The sequence below is a fragment of the Cibotium barometz genome, chromosome 14, assembly GCF_041138505.1.
Source record: "Cibotium barometz isolate CiBa-2024 chromosome 14, ASM4113850v1, whole genome shotgun sequence".
NCBI lineage: Eukaryota > Viridiplantae > Streptophyta > Polypodiopsida > Cyatheales > Cibotiaceae > Cibotium > Cibotium barometz.
Window position 1 is genome coordinate 23314539 of NC_141059.1, and position 20001 is coordinate 23334539.

At 40.3% G+C, this 20001-nt stretch overlaps 2 protein-coding genes across 6 annotated transcripts; both read left to right on the top strand.

Annotated features, from left to right (window-relative positions):
• The first annotated feature begins 7440 nt into the window (after positions 1-7440).
• On the top strand, positions 7441-9716 carry LOC147631827 (uncharacterized). The gene is made up of 5 exons (XM_086808370.1): positions 7441-7638; positions 7799-7966; positions 8088-8217; positions 8498-8557; positions 8790-9716. The coding sequence occupies exons 1-5, from the start codon at positions 7526-7528 to the stop codon at positions 9387-9389; spliced, it is 1071 nt and encodes a 356-aa protein (XP_086664496.1). The 5' UTR covers positions 7441-7525; the 3' UTR covers positions 9390-9716.
• Positions 9717-11171: 1455 nt separating this feature from the next.
• LOC147631828 (uncharacterized) lies at positions 11172-17666 on the top strand. Of its 5 annotated transcripts, XM_086807891.1 has the most exons (7): positions 11172-13524; positions 13609-15355; positions 15430-15818; positions 15907-15989; positions 16078-16772; positions 16855-17210; positions 17305-17666. In XM_086807891.1, exons 1-2 carry the CDS (start codon positions 13339-13341, stop codon positions 13978-13980), a joined length of 558 nt encoding a protein of 185 aa, XP_086664017.1. In that variant the 5' UTR covers positions 11172-13338; the 3' UTR covers positions 13981-15355; positions 15430-15818; positions 15907-15989; positions 16078-16772; positions 16855-17210; positions 17305-17666. The 5 variants fall into 5 exon arrangements, with proteins under 5 accessions (XP_086664017.1, XP_086664014.1, XP_086664016.1 ...); XM_086807888.1 differs by having other exon boundaries at positions 15430-15989; XM_086807890.1 differs by having other exon boundaries at positions 13609-15035; positions 15122-15355; positions 15430-16772.
• The last annotated feature ends 2335 nt before the right edge of the window (positions 17667-20001 follow it).

A 20001-nucleotide genomic window follows, 5' to 3' on the forward strand; every position in this document is an offset into this window, starting at 1 on the left:
CTATTTCAAAACTTGAAAACCAATACTTTCTAAATGATCAAAATTATTGGAAAACTAAAAAATAAGAGTACTTGTACAATCCAATAAAATCAAATGATTTTTTTATAATACCTTATTAGTGGCATTAAATTTTCTTTTTATAAATTTTATTAAATAATTGGTGTCAAAAATGATTTTTAGATTAATTATGAGCTCAAAACTTTCTTTAATGCATGTACCTTGAGCCACACTTGATATCAATAAGTTCTCGCTATGCAAAAAAGAGCTCTTTTAGTTTTTTTCAAAAATTGAGCACTCAAGATTACTTGGGATAGTCCATCATCCACGTAGCAATATATTATTAGATATAAATAGCTGTTGTCCTACAAGTGGTGTCATATAATCAAAACCATCACATGCTCAAGACCATCACAACAACTTTAAGTACAATCTCTTTGAGGTAAAAAGTGAAATACATTGATCCTAGCAATGTAAAGACCTAATCATCTCGGTAATATAGATCGAAAGATGAATTTTACTCCCGTATATAATGAGTAATTTTATTTCTAAATTCTTTACAATAAAATATCCTTTGAGACATGTATCAATATTAAGTACTACTTTAGAGCATTTTTTTAAAGTGAAAAAAATCATTGTGTACTCTACATGTACCAAAGTGCATGACCTTACGTACCACAAACACTAATCCTTAAGAGAAATGTCTTTTCAACTCCTATAGGGAACTTTGGAAACTCTTATACAAGATTCTAAAACTTTAGGATGAAGCGTCAACATTGTAATTCGTCAAATCAAGAGTGCATTTCTATTAGTAGTAGCAAAAAGTTTCAGGGGGGGTACTAAGTAAACAAAACCAAGTACAACATGCGGCATCTCTCTTCAAATCAAATACATCATTTACCCTTTACACTTTCACTAGCTTATGTATCACAAATTCCAAATATTAAATCGAATCAATTGTGGTTCACATAGGAGACCTAATTGCAATCTCTTATAAGAGATATTCTAGATAGCCCTGAGCCCACTCTACAGATGGATGATCATACCAGCTCCATCAGTCGTACCACATGTTGATGATGATCTAATTGTATTAAAACATTAGTATTGGGAATTTATAGAAGTATAACTAGTTCACTTGTCTCTCAAAAATGATAAAAATCATGCATTTTTTTACCTAAATCAAGTAGTTCTAGTTGCCTATCACACATGATTTTATGTCTCATGTTAGAGTCTGGCCTAGACCCAACACTTACGTGGTTCTAGACCACCTAGTTAGCGTCAAAGTGGCAGCGACTAATGTAGCTGTGCCCAATGCAATAAGCCAATGCCAGGACATTGAGCTACCTGTCTGCCTAAACGTGGATGTTGTGAAGTTCAGATATGGAATGTCTCAACAAGGTGTATGACTTGAATTTCATTTCATTCCAATGGTTGACGAAATAACACTACAAGTGGGCATGTGAAGTGTTGTCTCTAAGATAATGGATCATGATGTATATGAAATATGGGGGGTTTAGATTGTAAACATGAGAGAAGGCATTGAGGTAGACAACTTGTTAATTCCTGGAACATATACAAGAGTGTCTTCTTCTTTTAAATAAAAAATAAAAAATAAAATTTAGATTAAATAAAGTATATACTCTTAACATTGATGGTTTAGACATCAAGACTATGGTTCTAGAATATACTATTGCCAAAGGATTTACAACTATTAGATCAACTTCTTATAAAGCCAAAAAAAATTACATATCACTAAAGATTCACTTTGTTGAAATTTTTTTTGGCAAGTGATTGAAGTGCCAAATGTTTATCTTCAAATGTCACAGTACACTTCAAATGGGGAATGCTTGGTAAGTTCTACTTTTTCTCTAGTAGTTCAAATACATGTGGTGAGTATGATAAGGTCTTTTTGTGACATCTTATTTTCTTGAAAGTAATATTAGTCAAGCCTACACTTTGGGGAGAACAAACATGCAAGCTAGCAAAAGGACTTGAAGATTTTGATGTAAAACGCTATTTAATTAGAGTATAAGTTGTTAAAATTTCCTATTAAAGTACCTTTTACAATCAAACAATATAAAGTTTAAGATACATTTCACAAGGATGGAAGTGTTCCTAATAAAGCGCTTGGCATGTACTCTAAGGCTCCAACATATTATTATGTAGTGGATTTGATTAAAGAAGATAAAGAAAATGTATTTGCTCTATTCAAAGTATTTAAAGAATAAACTTTTTTTCTCTCCTTGTCTTGAATTTATTCTAGTGCCTCTTTATAGGTATTCAATATTTTCCTATATGAAAACATTTAAGAATAGATTTTCATATTTTCATCACACTACAAGGGATCGGGCTCATACCCGCGCTCCTAGCCGCTAAAAATGACTTTGTGAAAAAAAGTAGCGGGCCCATGTATCAACGCATGTATCAACACGGCCAAAGACATGCGTGTAAAAGCGCGTGTATAGGAGTGCTCATACGTGCTCATACACGAGCGTATACACGCGTTATGTCAGTTCAAATGCATTTAGATGCGTTGATACAAGCGTCTATACACGCGTTTTGTCACTTTAGATGCGCTTATACACGCGTATTTCTCAGATTTGATGCGTTTATACACGCGTGTTTTACAGATTTTTTGCGTATATACACGCAACTTTTTGCAGTTCTGGCGCGTTTATACATGCGAATAGAGAGCAAAAAAAAAAATCCAGAGAGTGCTATATGGTGCCTGAATGCTATTCCAGCATTCCAGCACCCAATAACACTCTCTGGATTTTTTTTTTGGTGCATTAGACCATCCACGAAGAACATATCCATGAGGAAGATTAAGACAAGAATGACATGAATGCATACATTGTCAATACACGATTCAAGACAGACATGAATGTAATACTATTGATTCACAATTCAATATTACTATCAAAATTTCACACATATATATAAGGGAGTCCATATCTCGAAGGAGCCCATGGCTTCAGTTTACAAAAAAATATATACAACCACATCCTCAATATGGAATGTGATACTATAAGTCTGAGTACTACTCAGACCAGATGATGACTCGGTGCTCCCTCCGTGCTCAGATGAGCTTACATCGGTCGGAATGTCCGATGAGTAGTGCTCACGTCCACCCTCTGCAGTGGCGGCGGGTGGATCATCAGCAGCTTGTGCCTGTTCAAGTAATATATAGTATATAAGTATATATATGTGTAATTCAAGAAACCAAAATCATTCGTTTAGAGTTTTCAAGTATCTATCGACCGTATGGTCTTATGGCCATCTCAAACTGCACGTCGGTAATACGTCCCTCGGCTCTGAAGATGGCCCACGTGTCACGTCTGCTATGCCGGCGAGCATACGCAGTATCGTGGGTTGTGGGCTTCCTCCCCGTAACCCGTCGTCGCTGTATCAAAATCAACACAATTTGTAAGATTAAAACAATCATAGAATCAATGAATTAAGTAAACAATCAAATAAAGTGACAAGATACTTACGAACTCTGCCTCCCATGACTCGACGCCCTGGATGGTGCCCAAAATGATTTAGCATCTCCATCAGCCAATTGCTGTACGCAAATGGATCGGATGAAGAACCTAGAATATCCATAAAGAATCTGCAAAAATAATCCTCATGTACATCATGGGCTCTCTTGACTCACACAAATATCATCATTCAAGTCACCTATCAGCCTGCAAACCATAGAAATAGAAACGCAGTCTCGTGTATACACCCATCCAGAAACGCGTGTAGAAATAGGAACGCAGTCTCGTGTATACACCCGTCAAAAAATGCGTGTATACACGCGTCCAAAAACGCGTGTATATCCGCGTGAACAGTCTGTGCAGACAGGATACACGCGTTTATACACGCGTGTCTACACGCGACCTATGCAAAAAAAAAAATTAAAGCGACCGACCTCCGACAATGTGTCCTTATAAAAGGCCCACTATCACCCCTGTCAGAATCGTTCACCCAAAATCGCAACCACAAAAGCAAAAGGATGGAGACAAACCCAAAAAGCAAAGAGAAAATAGCATAAACAAATCTGAGGAAGGAGACAAGGCAAAGGACAAACTGACTCACCTTTGAAAAAGTGAGTCTTCTTTCTTGGTCGGTTTCCTCCCGTGTGTGCTCCTTCTCTGCTCCCTCCTTGCACTTAGGTTTTGTTTCTGTTGGAAGAGGCGAAAACAAAAGAGAACAGATATGTTAGTTCAAAATCTTTATTTGGGGAAGGCGGGCTATTTTTAGTTTAAACATATCGTCGCGTTTATAAACGCATGTATGTTCGCGTGTATGATAATTTAGCTACGTTTATACACGCGTTTTGCAGGAATTACCTGCGTTAATATACGCGATTTTTAGGAAATAGCCGCGTTAATACACGCAATTTTTAGTAATTCATTTTTAAATAATTTTTTTTAAAGGATGGCAAAGGATTCAACTTGAGAAAACATAAGGTTATGCCATTGTGTAAACTCATGTTAAGGAATCTATTGAGAATAACATGATAATTTGCATTAAAACCTTTGGTTTCCTTCAATTTTACTTACTTGTACATCATGTGTGCTTGATCAAACAAAGGGAGAAAACACAGTTTCTACAATAAGGAAGATGAAGTCTACAAAAAAGAAGGTGTAATTATAATCCTTATAAATGACTATGCTAACATTGTAATGTACATATTGAAGCCATCCATTGTATTTTCTATGTAGGCCTTAAAAGATATCTCAAACAACGCTGCTTCCACTGAAAGCATAGAAGGCATGTAGGTATGGAACTACATTTTCTCCTTTTTCATTTAAAAGAGAGAAAACATTTACCTTGAAATATTAAAATACATATTACAATATATCTGACAAAGAGTATAATGTACGTTTAATAATTATACTAAAAAAGAATAAGGATAGACTTATAGTGAGAAAGTTTAAGGCATAAGATTTCTCAAAGCAAGTGGGTTTATTGATAAATATATAGACACAAGTCATGCTTATGTTGTAGTGGGCTAATATTAATACACAAATGGGCTTCTTTTCTTGGTAGTTGGCAGACTTTAGATTTTATAATAATAAATATTTCAAATAACTTTTCTTGCATTTCTTAAGCTTATAATATGCTTATATTCATTCCTAAGTCTAAACATGATGGGTTTAGAGTAGTAAACTTGATTATCTTTAGAAATTCCCACTTTGAGAAGTTTTACACCCTATGGTTTCTGGATATAAACAATCAGATCACATAAAAAGAAATTTCAATAGATATGCAAGAAGTTAAAACAAAATCAAACTCCAAGAGACTTGTTAAAGTGCCAGCTAAGTACAAGGAAGCAATCGAGAATCAAGTAAATTCATCATACCATAGGGCTTCTTGGTTTGTAAGCTTTTTCATGAGTGGAAGCATGACAATATTTAGTGTGCTTATCTTTTTTTAACAGATAACTCCCCCCCCCCCCCCCCCCGAAAAAGGCTTTGTCTCACTTGCTTCCAAAAATAATTGAAAAGATTGAGCTCTGTTCTATTCTCCCGAGTGTTATTTTGCATTCTTATCCTAACATGATAAATTTCAAAAACTATATTATAAATACTCAGGATAACTAGAAATATAAAATTTTTAATTCATATTTCTTTATCGGATTTGGTTGTAGGTTCAACAGCTAAAAGTGCTTGAGAAAGAGGCTATAGCTTTGAAGTTAATGGGAGAGTATGACATAGATTCGGCCATGTATGAAAAGCTGCAAGAATTTGTGAAAATTTTACAAAAGACAAAGAATGGATAATTTTTTGAATTTAACATATCAGTTAAGGAAGACGAGACATTGGATATCTTGATTCAATGGGCACTTGCAAACAATAAGGTTAAGTTGAAGGAAAACAATGGTAAGGAAATTACCCAAGATGAAGTTAAGGTGCTATAGACGTTTTAAACTTATATTCCACAAGCTTATAGTGTTGTAACTACATAACTTTTCTTTGTATTTTGGTAGAGAAATAAACAATAGTCTTAATTTTGTAGCAAGAATATAGTAAATCATCAATTATTAATATCATTAATATTATTTAATAATTTCAACACTTCCTTTTACTAGTTTGTTTTCATAGAGATTCATTTTTTGACAAAATTTTGAGATTTAAAAATGATAGAATATGTCTTACTTATGTGTTTATTTCAATATCAAATTTTTTGTACTACTAGCTCTTGAAGATTGACTTATATTTATTAGTACTCCTAGTCTCAATCCTTATCTTGGGACTATTTATTTGATGAGAGAACATATATGCATACTTTCATTACTAAGTATTTCCAATGGATACCATGGGACTCTTGTCTTCTTAGAAATTTTACAAGAAACAAGTAAAGAATAGGAAGGATAGGTTGAACATCAATCCATATAAATGTTATCGTAACATTAAAGAAAACTAATTTACATTGGTGTTGAGTGTAATGCACATTAGTAATCATCATCAAACTATATTGATTTACTTATAAAAGACCATATTAGGGAGTTTGAAAAAATCCCATTACCTTGGGAATTCTCTTTTCAATCTACTTTTTGTTGTATCTTGATGAGTATACCAATTCCGAAATTGTTAGAGAATGTGGATTTTGTACCTACTCTTCCAAGAGCTTTCCAATGATATGTCACATAAGGGGGTTTTGACGAAATCTTAAAAGGGTTTACTATGCCCCCATTTTTTATCTTGCAAAATGGGAACTAGAATTTTTCCAAAATCTCTAATATGGTCTTGTAAGCATTTTTCCTTTCTTCAACTTGTGCATGGAAATGTTCGAATAATTATGATTGTATTAGTTCATTATATTTTATAGTAAAGCTACCAATGCATACATTTATTTTTCATAGAACTTTGCTACACAAAAGATGCCTACATGCATGCATAAAAGACATGTTTTAAAAATACCAGTTATGATAAATTTATTTGACCCTAACAAATTGATGATATATAGCATGATAAGCAATTTTGAATATTGAAGAAGTTCTCAAATTGGTGATGACCTGGCATGTTACAAAGAGAGAGAGAGGCAGGAGGGGTGGGCAAGTATAAGAGACGCCACATGGCAGCTCTATAACATAAGAAAATGACCATCGCCAGAGTCTTGGGCAGGTTGCAAGCCACTCCGTCATGCGAGCGGGTGGGTAGCATGAATTTGACTATCTGACATTTGCATTTGTCGCAAAAAAGCTGCTGGCATCATCGCTTCGTATCCCGGGCCGGACCTCATGAGCCAGCAATGATCGCTTGGTCCCGTGACCTGGCTGCTTTGCTGACATGGCGGTCTGTGGTTGGTGAAAATATACACGTGCCTGGTCAAGGGAGCGCGTGGGATGCGATCATTGCGATGTCACGACTCCGTCAACCCGGTTGGGAATTCAGCAGGCGGTATAAAAGCCGCCGCTTCGCCCTTCTCTCTCTCTGTCCTTCACTGATTCCACAGCGGCCCGCCCTATTGCTGTGAGAGATAATCCACACAATTAAATTATTAAGCCCAATATTCCTGCGCCCTGCAACCTAATATGGATGATGATCAGCCTGCACACAATCATGACTGGCCAATTCATCCTTTCGAACCCCAGCGTTTCACATTATCGGCTCTTCAAGCTCAGCAGCTCCTGCAACGCTTAGGCTGGTCTTACTACACGCTTTGGAAAGAAGTCTCCCATTCTTGTTTTCCTAGTGCAATAATTAAAATTAATTCGCGGCGAGCTAGTGCCGAGATGCAGTAATTATATAGTGGACTTCGATTGAATATCGCTAATCACACAGCAGTGTAAATTGTAATATTGCAGGCTGGTTTGGAGCAGCGGTGATGTCAACAGATCAGCAGCCAATTGTTATATTGCCAGTGGAGCCGGCCAAGTAAGCTGTAGTTCGGATCCAGACAATAATTACAAAGCTCGCATTGGACTCCTCTTGCAGCGATATTACAGACAGTGCTTCCTTCCTTTGGGCGTGGGGTAAGACAGATCATATATACCATAGTAACGGAACCGCTTCATTAATTCAAGTACCTTCCAGCCAAATATCCACTTTGTGTGCGCTCCTAAATCGCGTTTATTATTTTCTGTTGATCTGCAGAATAGCTGGACTATCAATGCTAACCAAGAGGCATCGATGGGCGTCTGGGGAGGAACTCTTGCTACAAATCGCATCAATGAGAAATGTGCAGAACCCATCTCCTCCTGATTTACAAATACAGATTTTCGAGGTGATTACCTTCAATATATTATAAGGCTTATAGTCTATCTAGCTATTGCACCCGAGCTAGTGCTTAGCGTTTTTAGGTTCTTTTTGAGATGTGTTACGGTTAATGTGCTAACATTTAATCCAAACTTCTTTGGGCCGGCGCCTTTGCGCGCGCTCATCAATACCACGTTATCATCATCACAACGGATGGACTCATCACGTAATTGATCACACTTCCCAAACTAAGCATCAGCTAGTTATCAAATACAGGTGTTAATTACCCTTTTCTCTTGTTTTCTCAGACTGTGGTTTGCATACCCTTACACGAGGCAGGAGTGCTGGAGCTGGGCACCACAGACTTGGTAATTAGTATTTGTTGGAATTCCAATGTTAAAATTGTCAGATAAGATCGATTATCCCGCAAGGGCCAGCTCTTGACTCCTCCTTATTATCAAATTGATCTAATCTGTGAGAATAATGCACTTTTTCGCATCCCATATGCATCTCAGAGTCGTAAATATCACTTATATTATCACCTTGTTGAAGCTTGCATCACCTTGTTGAAGCTTGCTAATTGCATTGTGATGGCCGCAGGTGCCAGAAAATGATGAATTGCTGGCTCAAATACTTCACGTGATCGTTAATGGGCCTACTAGAGACCTCTTTTTTTTGAAGGAGCCAGATACACAGTTGCAGCAGCTATACAGAGGACGGAATATTTCAGATTCTTACTACTCTACTTCCTGTAGCTCTTCACTCAGCTCTTATATGAAGGCCAACAGTGGTAGTACCACTGGTGACGTATCATGGCTGCACTCAACTATGGTTGATCTTGAGATTGCAGATATTCTTAAGCAAATGCACAATATAGACATGAATACAGCGAGCACAACTGCACTAGCCAGCCTTGATCACCCAGCAGCCATCATTTCTGATCAACATGTGTCAGCTCGCAGCTACTCTACGTCAAGTCTATCTATCTCTCCTCCCCAAACCTCTCTCTCCAATATTTATGCCAGCCATTTATCAACACAAATTATAAGCGGAGCTACTTTTATTGATTATACTTCTCCTAACGATGATCTCTTGATGGCCTGCAACCGTGGCTCAACCGTATCAAGTCGTGCTGGATTCAAACCTTGGACACCAGTACAATGCAGGTTAATTATACTCCAAGGTCTAACTCCCTTCTAAAGAGATGTCTCTTCTGTTTTCTTCCGAAGCTGGGTAGTGAGTCAAGAGCAATACTATGCTCAGCGCCTGGTGGTGCCAGAGGGAACTGGCCAGCCACTGCACTGCAGCAAAATGAAGTGGCTAGGAAACATATGATCGTAGAACGCGAGCGGAGGCGAAGACAAAGTGATAGCTTCAAAGCTCTCAGAACTCTGGTACTGCGAAACTGTACCCACAAGGTACACACTAATCAATAGCTACGCTGTAAGTAAAATGATAGTTGTCATGATTGATAGGTGTCTACTTTTGATTGATGTTCCTCACGATCTTCATCGGCCCCATCCAAAATGTTTTCTTCATCGTCTTCTTCCAATGAGCCGATTTGAGATAGTACTTGCACCTCATCTAGAGATTCGGCCTCCACATCTTAATATTGAAAGATCTGTTTTGAATCACAACAAGACAAAGCACCTACAGACGCGCACACAGACGTGTTTACTCAACTAAAAAAAAACTTACGAGTGCGTCTATTTGCACGTCTATTAGCGCGTCTACAGACCCACGTCTAAAGGCGCGTTTAAAAGGTAGCAAACAGACGCGCTTATAGACGCGCACACAGACGCGCATATAGATGGTCGGGGAGAAATTTAGAAAAAGATAGACGCATGTGTAGATACGTTTATACACACGAACAGACAGACGTATGTATAGACGCGTTTATAGACTCTCAAATAGACGCATGCATAGACGTATTTATAGACGCTCAAATAGACGCTTCTTGAACAAACAAACGCGTATATAGATGCGTTTATAGACGTGCTACAGAATATTTTTTAAATTTTATGTGCTTTAACAGAATGCTGTGTATGTTGTGTATGCAATGTAGTAACAGAAATCCCATTTTCACATTGTGTAATTCAATTCTTACAGCCAATCACATTTTAATTAGCACTCTTGTAAGCACGTCTATTAGCCGACATTAATTAGAATTCCAAATAAAACATTACAACTCCGAAACGTTTAGTTACAAGGTATTAATTGATAGCTCAAAAAGTGCTTGTATGTACATATAGCACAAAGCTAAGCCATGTCCTCTAGCTTCAAGTACCAAAAATAAGAGGAGTGTATATACAAGAGGCATGAAGCCAAGCCAAGCCAGTGGCTAAGTACAAAAAAGAGTAGCTAGCACTACTCCTTACTCCCTTCTGTGCTCCCTTCTCCGCCTTCTTCTTCCTCATCTTCTTGTGCAGGGTCCTGTAAACAAGGGACAACATATATCAATGTATAAAAAATCAATGCGTCATTATAGAAGTGCCTCCATGTATCTCCTCTGCAATGGTGGCGGTGGTAGGTTGTCTCGACAGGAGTAGGGTACCTGCCCACGATATCAAGCTGCAAAATGACACAATTTGCGGAGGGGTTAGTACAAAGAAACATCCTCCTAATAAACTACATAAACAATATAATTTGAGATCGATACTTACAAACTGGGCCTCCCATGATTCAACACCCCTTGCTTCAAAATGCATGCTTCCATATTGCTCCATTTGGATCCTTCGTGCCTCCACGTGCTTTAGACTGGGTTCCTCCTTCGCTGACTTCATTGCTTTCTTCCACTCACGCTTGTGAGCGGTGTGGGGCGGGCCTCTTGGTGGTTGACCTCCTTGGAGCATGGCAAGCTCCGCTAGTGCATGCCTCTTAAGCGAAGATCTTTTATTGCTAAGTATCTTTTAGACTGGGTTCCTCCTTCGCTGACTTCATTGCTTTCTTCCACTCACGCTTGTGAGCGGTGTGGGGCGGGCCTCTTGGTGGTTGACCTCCTTGGAGCATGGCAAGCTCCGCTAGTGCATGCCTCTTACGCGAAGATCTTTTATTGCTAAGTATCGAAACAATATTTGACTTGGCCCATTTATCTATGAACTGAACATTGGGGGGGTTAGGATACCTAGAGCGAATAGCAGAGCGAGGGTCTCATCAGCTAACCTCTTTGGTTGATCTTTGTAGAGTGAATAAAGCAATCTCTGTAATTGTTAGCAATACAGAGCGCATGAAGGCCATGATGTCCTTCCCCCGTGCATCCATCAAGATGACTCCTGTCTGAGTGATGTCATAGTAGATCATACCATCACTCGGAGGCATGTCTAAATCATCTGAATCATTCTCGTCTCTACCACCACCCCTCCCAAAGCACTATGCCATGCATCCCCCACCGCTCTCCCTGCTACTACACCTGCTACTATGTCGTGTCGAGCTAGTACGCTGGCCACCTGAAGCTGTTGGAGAACCAAGTCTCGACTGCACGGGAGTACGCCAACGGCTCTACGAGGTAGAAGGGTCTCCTAACGACGTGGGGGAAGGGTCTCGGCTATGTAGCCGGCTCGTCGGCTGTGTTGACTCCACTGGGGTAATCTCAAAAGGTGTGGGGTTGAGGTGGTTTGGAGTACAGTGTCGACTCTCCTGGGGGTGTTTAGAGTACCCATCATGTAGCCGTATAACTCCACAAGACTGGGAGGGTGCCCCAAAAGGTTATATAAGTCCCAAAAGATGGATTCCCGAGGATCAGGTGAGCCTGAAGCGCTTCCTGGCCACATGATGAACTGGAAAAAAGAAAAAAAGAAGATTACTGTGATGAACTGAGAAGAGAAAAACAAGAGAAAAAGAGAGAAAAAGAGAGAAGGAAAGAGAGTAGAAAAGGCATGCACAGCAGGGATAAAAGAGAGGAGAAAGGAGAGGAAAAGAGAGGAGAAAAAGAGAGAATAAAAGAGAGAAAAAGAGAGGAGAATAGAGGAAAAAAGAGGGGGATAAAGGAGAGGAAAAGAGAGGAGAAAAAAAGAGAGAAAAAGAGAGGAGAATAGAGGAAAAGAGAGGAGGAAAAAAGAGAGAAAAAGAGAGTAGATAAGAGAGAAAAAGAGAGACGAAAAGAGAAGGAAAGAGAGGATAAAAGAGAGAAGGAAAAAGAGAGGAAAATATAGAGTGCAATCTATTTTTTCAATCATGCTTTTCCTTTCCATCATTAATGCAATCCCCTTCTTCAATCATGCAATCCCTTTCCATCATTCATGCAATCCCTTTCTTCATTCATGCAATCACTTATTTCCATGAAAGGAGAGGAAAAGAGAGGAGAAAAAGAGAGAAAAAGTGGGGATAAAAGAGAGGAGAAAGGAGAGGAAAAGAGAGGAGAAAGGAGAGTAGAAAAAGTGGGGATAAAAGAGAGGAGAAAGGATAGGAAAAGAGAGGAGAAAGGACAGGAAAAAACACAGCATCTATCTGCGCGTTTAACAGCGCGTCTATAGACGCGGCTACTTGTTTTCAGCACAGAGTAGATGCATCTATAGACGTGCTTTTAGACACGTTCTCAGATGCGTCTATAGACGCACTCTGACAGACATACTATTCTAAAAAGACGAAAAGGACATGCGCCCGACGCGCCCGACACAAAAACACAGTTGTTGTACCAAAAACTTTCGTTTCAAAGAGAGAATAGGACGAATCAAACGAGAGCAACTTTCAAAGAAGATCAACCCTAAAGAGACTTACCTTGGATAGGGGTATGGAAGCTTCTTGTCCTTCTTCAAAGCTGCTTCTATTTCTTGTTCACCCTTTGCTTCTCTTTCTTCTCTTCCTTGTTCACCCTCTTCTCTTGTGTGCTTGGAGATGATTGTGTAAGCCTGTAGATAAGTGTGGGTGCTTCAAGATAAGTGTGGATGCTAGGCTATGGATCTATTAATAGCAAAGAAAGCACGTTAAAAGTATGTGAAGATAAGCAAGCACGCTAAAAGTAGGTTTGAAAATGAAAATCGTGTCTAAAGGAGCGTCTAATGTCGCGTCTAAAACCGTGTGTAATTTTGCATCTATAGACGCGTACCACACAGAACAGACGTGGTTTTAGATGCGCAAATAGACGCGCCACAGAGCTTTAAGATTAAATATTTGATACAAGAGCAATTTTTTTGGGTTGTTTATTTGTAGGATGTCTTCATCTTCAACAAGTAGCTCCAGTGAGGATGAATCCCTCCATATCCACCATCACGAAATGTGGTTGGAGCAAAAAATCAAATGTATGTGTGATCGATGTCGAGGAAACATGTATCGTGCACGCAGGATTACACTCAATCACATCTCAAAGTATGGAGAATGGGATGCGACCGTAAACATGGTAAGTGTTAAAGAGTTAAGGTTGATTGAGATACCTATGGGTGTTCATATGTTTGAGTTATGATCTCGTTTTAATTTGATACAGGATGCTATGCCACACCCGCATATGTTGCCTTATGCTCGTCATGAGGAGGCAAAGCGTCGGCGATATGTGGTGGTGGGATCTTTAGGAGGGATCATTACGGATGCATGGAGTGATGGTGATAGTAGCCCTCCGCCATTACCTCATGAAGCCGTGGAGAAGGAGGTGTTTGCTGATATTGTGCGGGATTTATATGTCCATCAATCCGAAGGGAGGGATGATAGCATGGAGCAGGACGATCTTTTTACTGCAGCATCGACTCCACTATTTGCTGAGGGGTGCACATTCTCTGTTCTACGTGCCTCCCTTGAGTTACTAAACTTGCAAACCATCTATGGATGGAGCAATGCAAGTTTGAATGCATTACTCAAGTAAGCTTTAAAGTCTATTTTGCAAACATGGTGAATTATGCTAGTGGGTCAATTACTCGAATGCTTTTTCTCATTTATGGTCTTCACGTGCAAACTATTGCGTAAAATGCTTCCAAGGGAGAATAAATTACCGACCTCAAGAGATATGGCAAGGCAACATGTAACCTCACTTGGAGGATTACATTACAAGTGCATCCATGCATGCGTCAACGATTGCGTTTTGTTTCGTGGACTACATAAGGATGCAAGAGAGTGTCCTACTTGTGGAGAGGCAAGATATAGAGCAGATCTCAAAACTTTGGACATGCCTTGGACGTGCCTCGTAAGGTTCTGCGACATTTTTCCATAATCCCTCGGATCCAATATATGTTCAAGTGCAAATCCATTGTAAAGCCCACGTCATGGCATTCCTCCCATCGATCAACCGATGGCAAGTGGAGAACTCCTGCAGACACTCTTGCGTGGAAGCATATTGAAGATACATGGCCAAGCTTCAAGGAAGAACCTAGGAGCTTGAGACTTGGATTGGGTATGGATGGTGTGAACCCATTTGGTCTCAAAAGCACCTCTTATGGCCAGTGATATTGGTGAATTATAATCTTCCACCCTCTATGGCAATTAACAAAGGACATGTTATGTTATCCCTTCTAATTCCAGGGAAACATAAAGTCAAAAATCCTGATGTTTATTTGGAGCCTTTGATTGACTTGCTAGAGATACTTTGGAGAGGTATCGAGGTGCATGATGTGAGCTGGCTTCCCTCGTCACGAGACTTCAACCTGCAAAGCAATCTTGATGTGGATAATGCATGACTTCCCAGGCTATGGCGAGTGTTCAGGTAAGCATTGCACTTCTAATTATGAGCAGGCAAAGGATGTGGCACCCTAAACCCAACTCCTGATGTTTATTTGGAGCCTTTGATTGACTTGCTAGAGATACTTTGGAGAGGTATCGAGGTGCATGATGTGAGCTGGCTTCCCTCGTCACACGAGACTTCAATGTGCAAAGCAATCTTGATGTGGATGATGCATGACTTCGCAGGCTATGGCGAGTGTTCAGGTAAGCATTGCACTTCTAACTATGAGCAGGCAAAGGATGTGGCACCCTAAACCCACCTTCAACTCTTAATTGCATCTATTGTTCAGGTCTCACTACATCGGGTTACCATGCATGTCCTGTTTGTGGTCCTTCGCTTGTTTCCTCACGGGCAGACGCATTGAATAATGTCATCTATGAGAATCACCATCGATTTCTCCCACACCTGATCATCCTAGATATGTTGCCCCTTGGAATGAAGTCCTCCCACAATCACTCATAGCGGGAGATTGGATGAGAATTTGGGACGGTTCCACGACTCCTCCACCACTTGGCATGAGCCGGTAAGGGTTTGTAACTATTGTGTGGTATATTGGCAAGAAATAAAGATTGCCCGCTAACACCAGCTTTTGTTTAGATACTCCATCTTTTATCGTTTACCGTATTGGTCCCACCTCAAGATCAATCACCTGCTTGATCCCATGCATATCTTCAAGAATGTGGCATCTACCATTTGGGAACATTTGAATGGGACACGAGATTCCGCAGGCATAAGGGAGGATCTACGTACCACAGGGAGGATGCGTGAAGCTTTGCCACAAGAGAGACCAAATGGGCATGTTTTTTTATCTCGTGCACCATGGAGGTTATCAAAGCTAGAGATGGTCGCGGCAGTGAAGCGTGCTATTACTACAATTCGTACTCCCAGTGGGTGCATGAGGTGTTTGAAGGGGGCCTTTACAAAGAGAAAGAAAAGAGGTGTAATTATATGGCTTGAAATCTCATGATTGGCACAAGATGCTTCAAGTAAGTATTTTATGTACATAATATCTTTTTCCTTTCAAATTTGTGAGTGAATTAGAAGCAACTAATTAACCATTTCTCGTGTGTTTAGTTCATACTACCTACTAGCATTTCTCGTAGTAGTGCATCGAAGGACATGAAAGATTGTATTTACAAGATGGGTGAGCTTGTGAGGTACTTTACATGATACAAAATGTGATGCGTATCAATGCTCCATGCAAGGTGTTCATATTGCTAATATGGTATACTTTTTCATTTCTAGGTATGTGAGCTCAAAGGAAATAGATCCCACCACACTTGAGAATGCTCGAGTTATGTCAGTGGAGGTGGTTTGTTTAGTGGAGGAGACATTTCCACGTTCTATTCACAAGCCAACTACATCTCATAGTGCATTTGGTGGAGGAGATTGCTATATGCAGTACTATGCATGCACGATGGTTGTTCTTCCTCGAGCGCTTCATGAAGACCTTGAAGGGTTTCATGGACAAAATGCAAGACCCAAAGGTAGCATGGCCGAGGGTTGCCGAGGGTTGGTTGATACAATAGTCACTTGTATATATTTCTGAGTTTCCTGTTGATGTGGATAGCTCTCTCCCATGACTATGGAGAGATGATGAAGACCTAAGGATGACCTCTATTGTGCCTCAAGGAAAAGGACGCAACAAAGTAATAGACACGGAGTTTCTTAATAATATCAACCTCTATTGCGTGCTTAATAGTGATGTGATGAAAAGATGGGTGACAAGATACGAGGATGCGAAGGCAAGAAGACAAGAAGAAAGGGCCCTCTTTCGTACACACCACGGATCTCGTGTGCCATACCCTTAGTATCTAAGAGCACTTCCAAAGGATATTCATGTGGATTGGCTACTTGAGGAAATGGAAAAAGCAGAGAAAGACGAGGGGATGCATATCACAATGGAAGAATGGGAGTATGCTAGGGGATGCATGAGCAAGGTTGGTATATAGAATGTTATGCATAAGTTAGGAGCTTTCAATGATTTAGATTGCTTATTTAATTGATTTTGTCTTGGTGTAGTGCACTATGTTCAATGCTATATGGTGTCAGGGCAAGCATTTTTGAACACAACGGATTGATGATAAGAGGAACACACAAGATTGCAGCGTCATTGCTAGCTTTGAGGGAGCCAATGGAGCCATGGATGATTATTGTGGCATAATCCAAGATATTATTGTGGCATAATCCAAGATATTATTAAGCTTGACTTTCAATGCTTCTTTGTGTATGTTTTGGATGTAAAGTGGTTTAAGGACGTGGTGGAAAGAGGCCCTAATGCAACAATCAAACGCCATGCAAGTGGCTTTGTAACTATTGACTCCACAAAGTTTTGGCAAAGTAAGGACACACTAGTACTACCGCAACAATGTGAACAGGTACTGTACACACATATAAAAGTACTCACTTTTAAATATTTGATACCTTCGATATGCAAGGAAAATAACATGATTGTATTTGTGTTTGAATTAGATTGTCTATCAACCAATGGTGGATAATAACAGATGGTGGCATGCCATACCTATTATGCCACGTTCCAAAGTGATGTATAGTACTTACATCTACGAATATGGAGCGTATGGAGGATGATCATGGCCATGGAGGTGATGATGACCGTGATACAAGAGAGGAGGATGATCATGAGATAGGAGATACAGATATTGAGGCCATTACCCGCCGTGAGGAGACGAGCCTACTATTGGTGATGCTGATTTCGATGAGCACATGAGTAGCACAAGTAGTAGTGGGTTAAATGTATTTGTAGATCTAAACACTTGTTTGGATTTTGAAGTAGATAGTTTGGCAAGGGTTGATGAACCGTAGCCCATCATTGATATTGGCTAAACTATTTTACATATTGTCTCATTCTCCTCACCTCACTTATTTTTTGTATCTGTGGGTTTGCAAAAAAGCATTGATGTTTTTGTTAAAATTATGTGCTTTGGTAATCATGGGTAATTTTTGGAAAGCAGTGATGTGCATTTACCAGCCTACACCAAAATCTCACTTTTTATACTCTTTGTTTTGCGTCTAAATATGCGTCTAATTCTCAGTGTAGATGCACTAATAGGCGCCCTAATACACGCATAAATAGACGCACTAATACATGTTGTCGTGCCACGGCACGTCTATGGTGTGAAACCATGCATGTGAGGCCATCAAATACAAATCCAGATGCATGAGTTAAGTGCCATGACGAGTCATTATATGATGCCTGAGTATATATGTTTATATTGTATATGAGATTCAATAAGATGAGCTGAGGCTCAGCCAGGTCTCAAAGCTTCTGACAGTGTGGTGTGAATTGTGGAGGATTTTTTTTATGCTTATGGAGAACTTTGGGGCTAGCAGACACCTTGTGCCTTGATAGGACTGGATTATGCTTGTGGTTCGACTGCTTTATTGATTCCATGAGATGATGAATTGCTCATAAGCTGTGCCTATTATGGTTGAGTTGATATTAACACTGAGACAGAGGATTTTATGGTACATAATGGTTGCGGTCTTGATCGTATGCTTTAGATGGCATGGTTGTATATGCAGTAAGGATACCGAATGAAGCCTTTTGATGTGGTGTGGGAAACCTTAGCAAGGATAAAGGTTGATTTTTTTTAATATGGTTATTACTTGAAATGTAAAATGTGTGGGATGATCGGCGCAGTGGAAAAATTAAAAATGGAAAAAGCTTGATTATAGCTGCAAAAGGTGGTATGGGCCGACGTCCTCGTGGGGAAAGAGAGGAAGTGGCAGGCGGCGCTTATCTAAGGGGGCTCTGCAAAAAAAACCAGGGAGGAGGGACGCTGCAGGAAACCAGAGAAAAGTGGGGGCGACTTGTGGCGAGGGGTAGCTGCAGGCTCTCGGGTATGACTGGACCAGCGACGGGCTGCTGAGCTTGGAGGACGCTGACAGCCTGAGGCGCAGCTGTAGACAAAAAGCCAAAGGACAGGCTGGGGCGCAGCTGTAGACAAAGAGCCTTGTGACAGAAGAGGTGGGGAGCCTTGTGAAAGGAGAGTGTGGGGGTTCGCAGCTCTGCAGAAAAAAGAAGGTGAGCGCCGGGTAGAAGACAGTGGAGGGGACCGTTTGCTGCAGAGGCGGGAGCCTTGTGACAGAAAAGGGGGGGTAGTCAAGAGTGTGTGTGAAAGACGGGAGCCTGAGCAGATGCCGCCTAGAGAGGGGCCCGTGTGTGTTGCTGTGATTAGCTGCAGCCACAAGCGTAGCTGGGAGTAGGTGAAGTTGATAACCAGAGGCGCAAAGGATATACAGCTGCCCCGCAGAGAAAAGGTGGAGTCGCCAGGGAGAGAAGCCGAGAGAGAAGCCGCCACAGAACAACTGCAAAATGAAGAGGAATACAGAAAATCTGGTTGTGTGTCAAAAATAAGAACACAATACTCCTGCAAGCAAAAGAGGATGGGGACAAGCTAGGGGAAATGAGCCCATAATGTACAGAAGTGCAGTGATCGGAGAAGAAAACAGGCTCTTTGCCACCTCTCAACAGCAACTTTTATCCTGAAAAAGCTGAGTGACGAAGCCATTAAGGTGGTGGACATTGTTGATACTTTCAGGGCTCCAAGAACAACCGTCTTTCAATAATGAAGGATGATGCGTCTTTGGTTCTCGCCTACTACAAGGATGGGGCAACTGATCCTACCTTTCTCTACTTTGCTGACTCTTTGAAAGAGATGAAATGTTGAAGGGAGCTGCTGCAGTTTTGGATCCATTTGCATCTTGTGGGTTTTGATTTTTCTTGGATTTTGGAACCATATGATGGTTGGTTTGGTCATGTATATGAGGTGTCTATGTTGGCTTTGATTTTATAGTTTGTTTGATGTTGAGCCTCTGATGCTCCATGATGGCCATGTGTATCTTTCATGTGAATACCATGAGGTGATGTTCCTTGAAGAGCTAACTATTTTGTTTCCTTGCGGGATTCTGGATGCAACTCTCACAGCCAGACACCCAGTGTGTTCCCAGCGACACCGCCCACGTCACGACAGCTTTGGTGAACCCGACGTGAAACCGCTGGGGTGAGAGTACAAAATGGAGCATTTATATGCAGAGATGAAAGAGCTTGAAGAGCGGTTCAGGAAGATTGAAGAAGAAAAGGGAATCCAGGAAGCAGTGGAAATTGCAGTGCAATTGGTATATGACAGGGTCAATATATTTGATGGT

Coding starts and splice junctions, on each gene's coding strand:
- LOC147631828 (XM_086807887.1), top strand. CDS start 13,339: ATGTCTTCATCTTCAACAAGTAGCTCCAGTGAGGATGAATCCCTCCAT. Junction 13,525..13,608: donor GGGATGCGACCGTAAACATG/GTAAGTGTTAAA, acceptor AATTTGATACAG/GATGCTATGCCACACCCGCA.
- LOC147631827 (XM_086808370.1), top strand. CDS start 7,526: ATGGATGATGATCAGCCTGCACACAATCATGACTGGCCAATTCATCCT. Junction 7,639..7,798: donor CTCCTGCAACGCTTAGGCTG/GTCTTACTACAC, acceptor GTAATATTGCAG/GCTGGTTTGGAGCAGCGGTG. Junction 7,967..8,087: donor TTCCTTCCTTTGGGCGTGGG/GTAAGACAGATC, acceptor GTTGATCTGCAG/AATAGCTGGACTATCAATGC.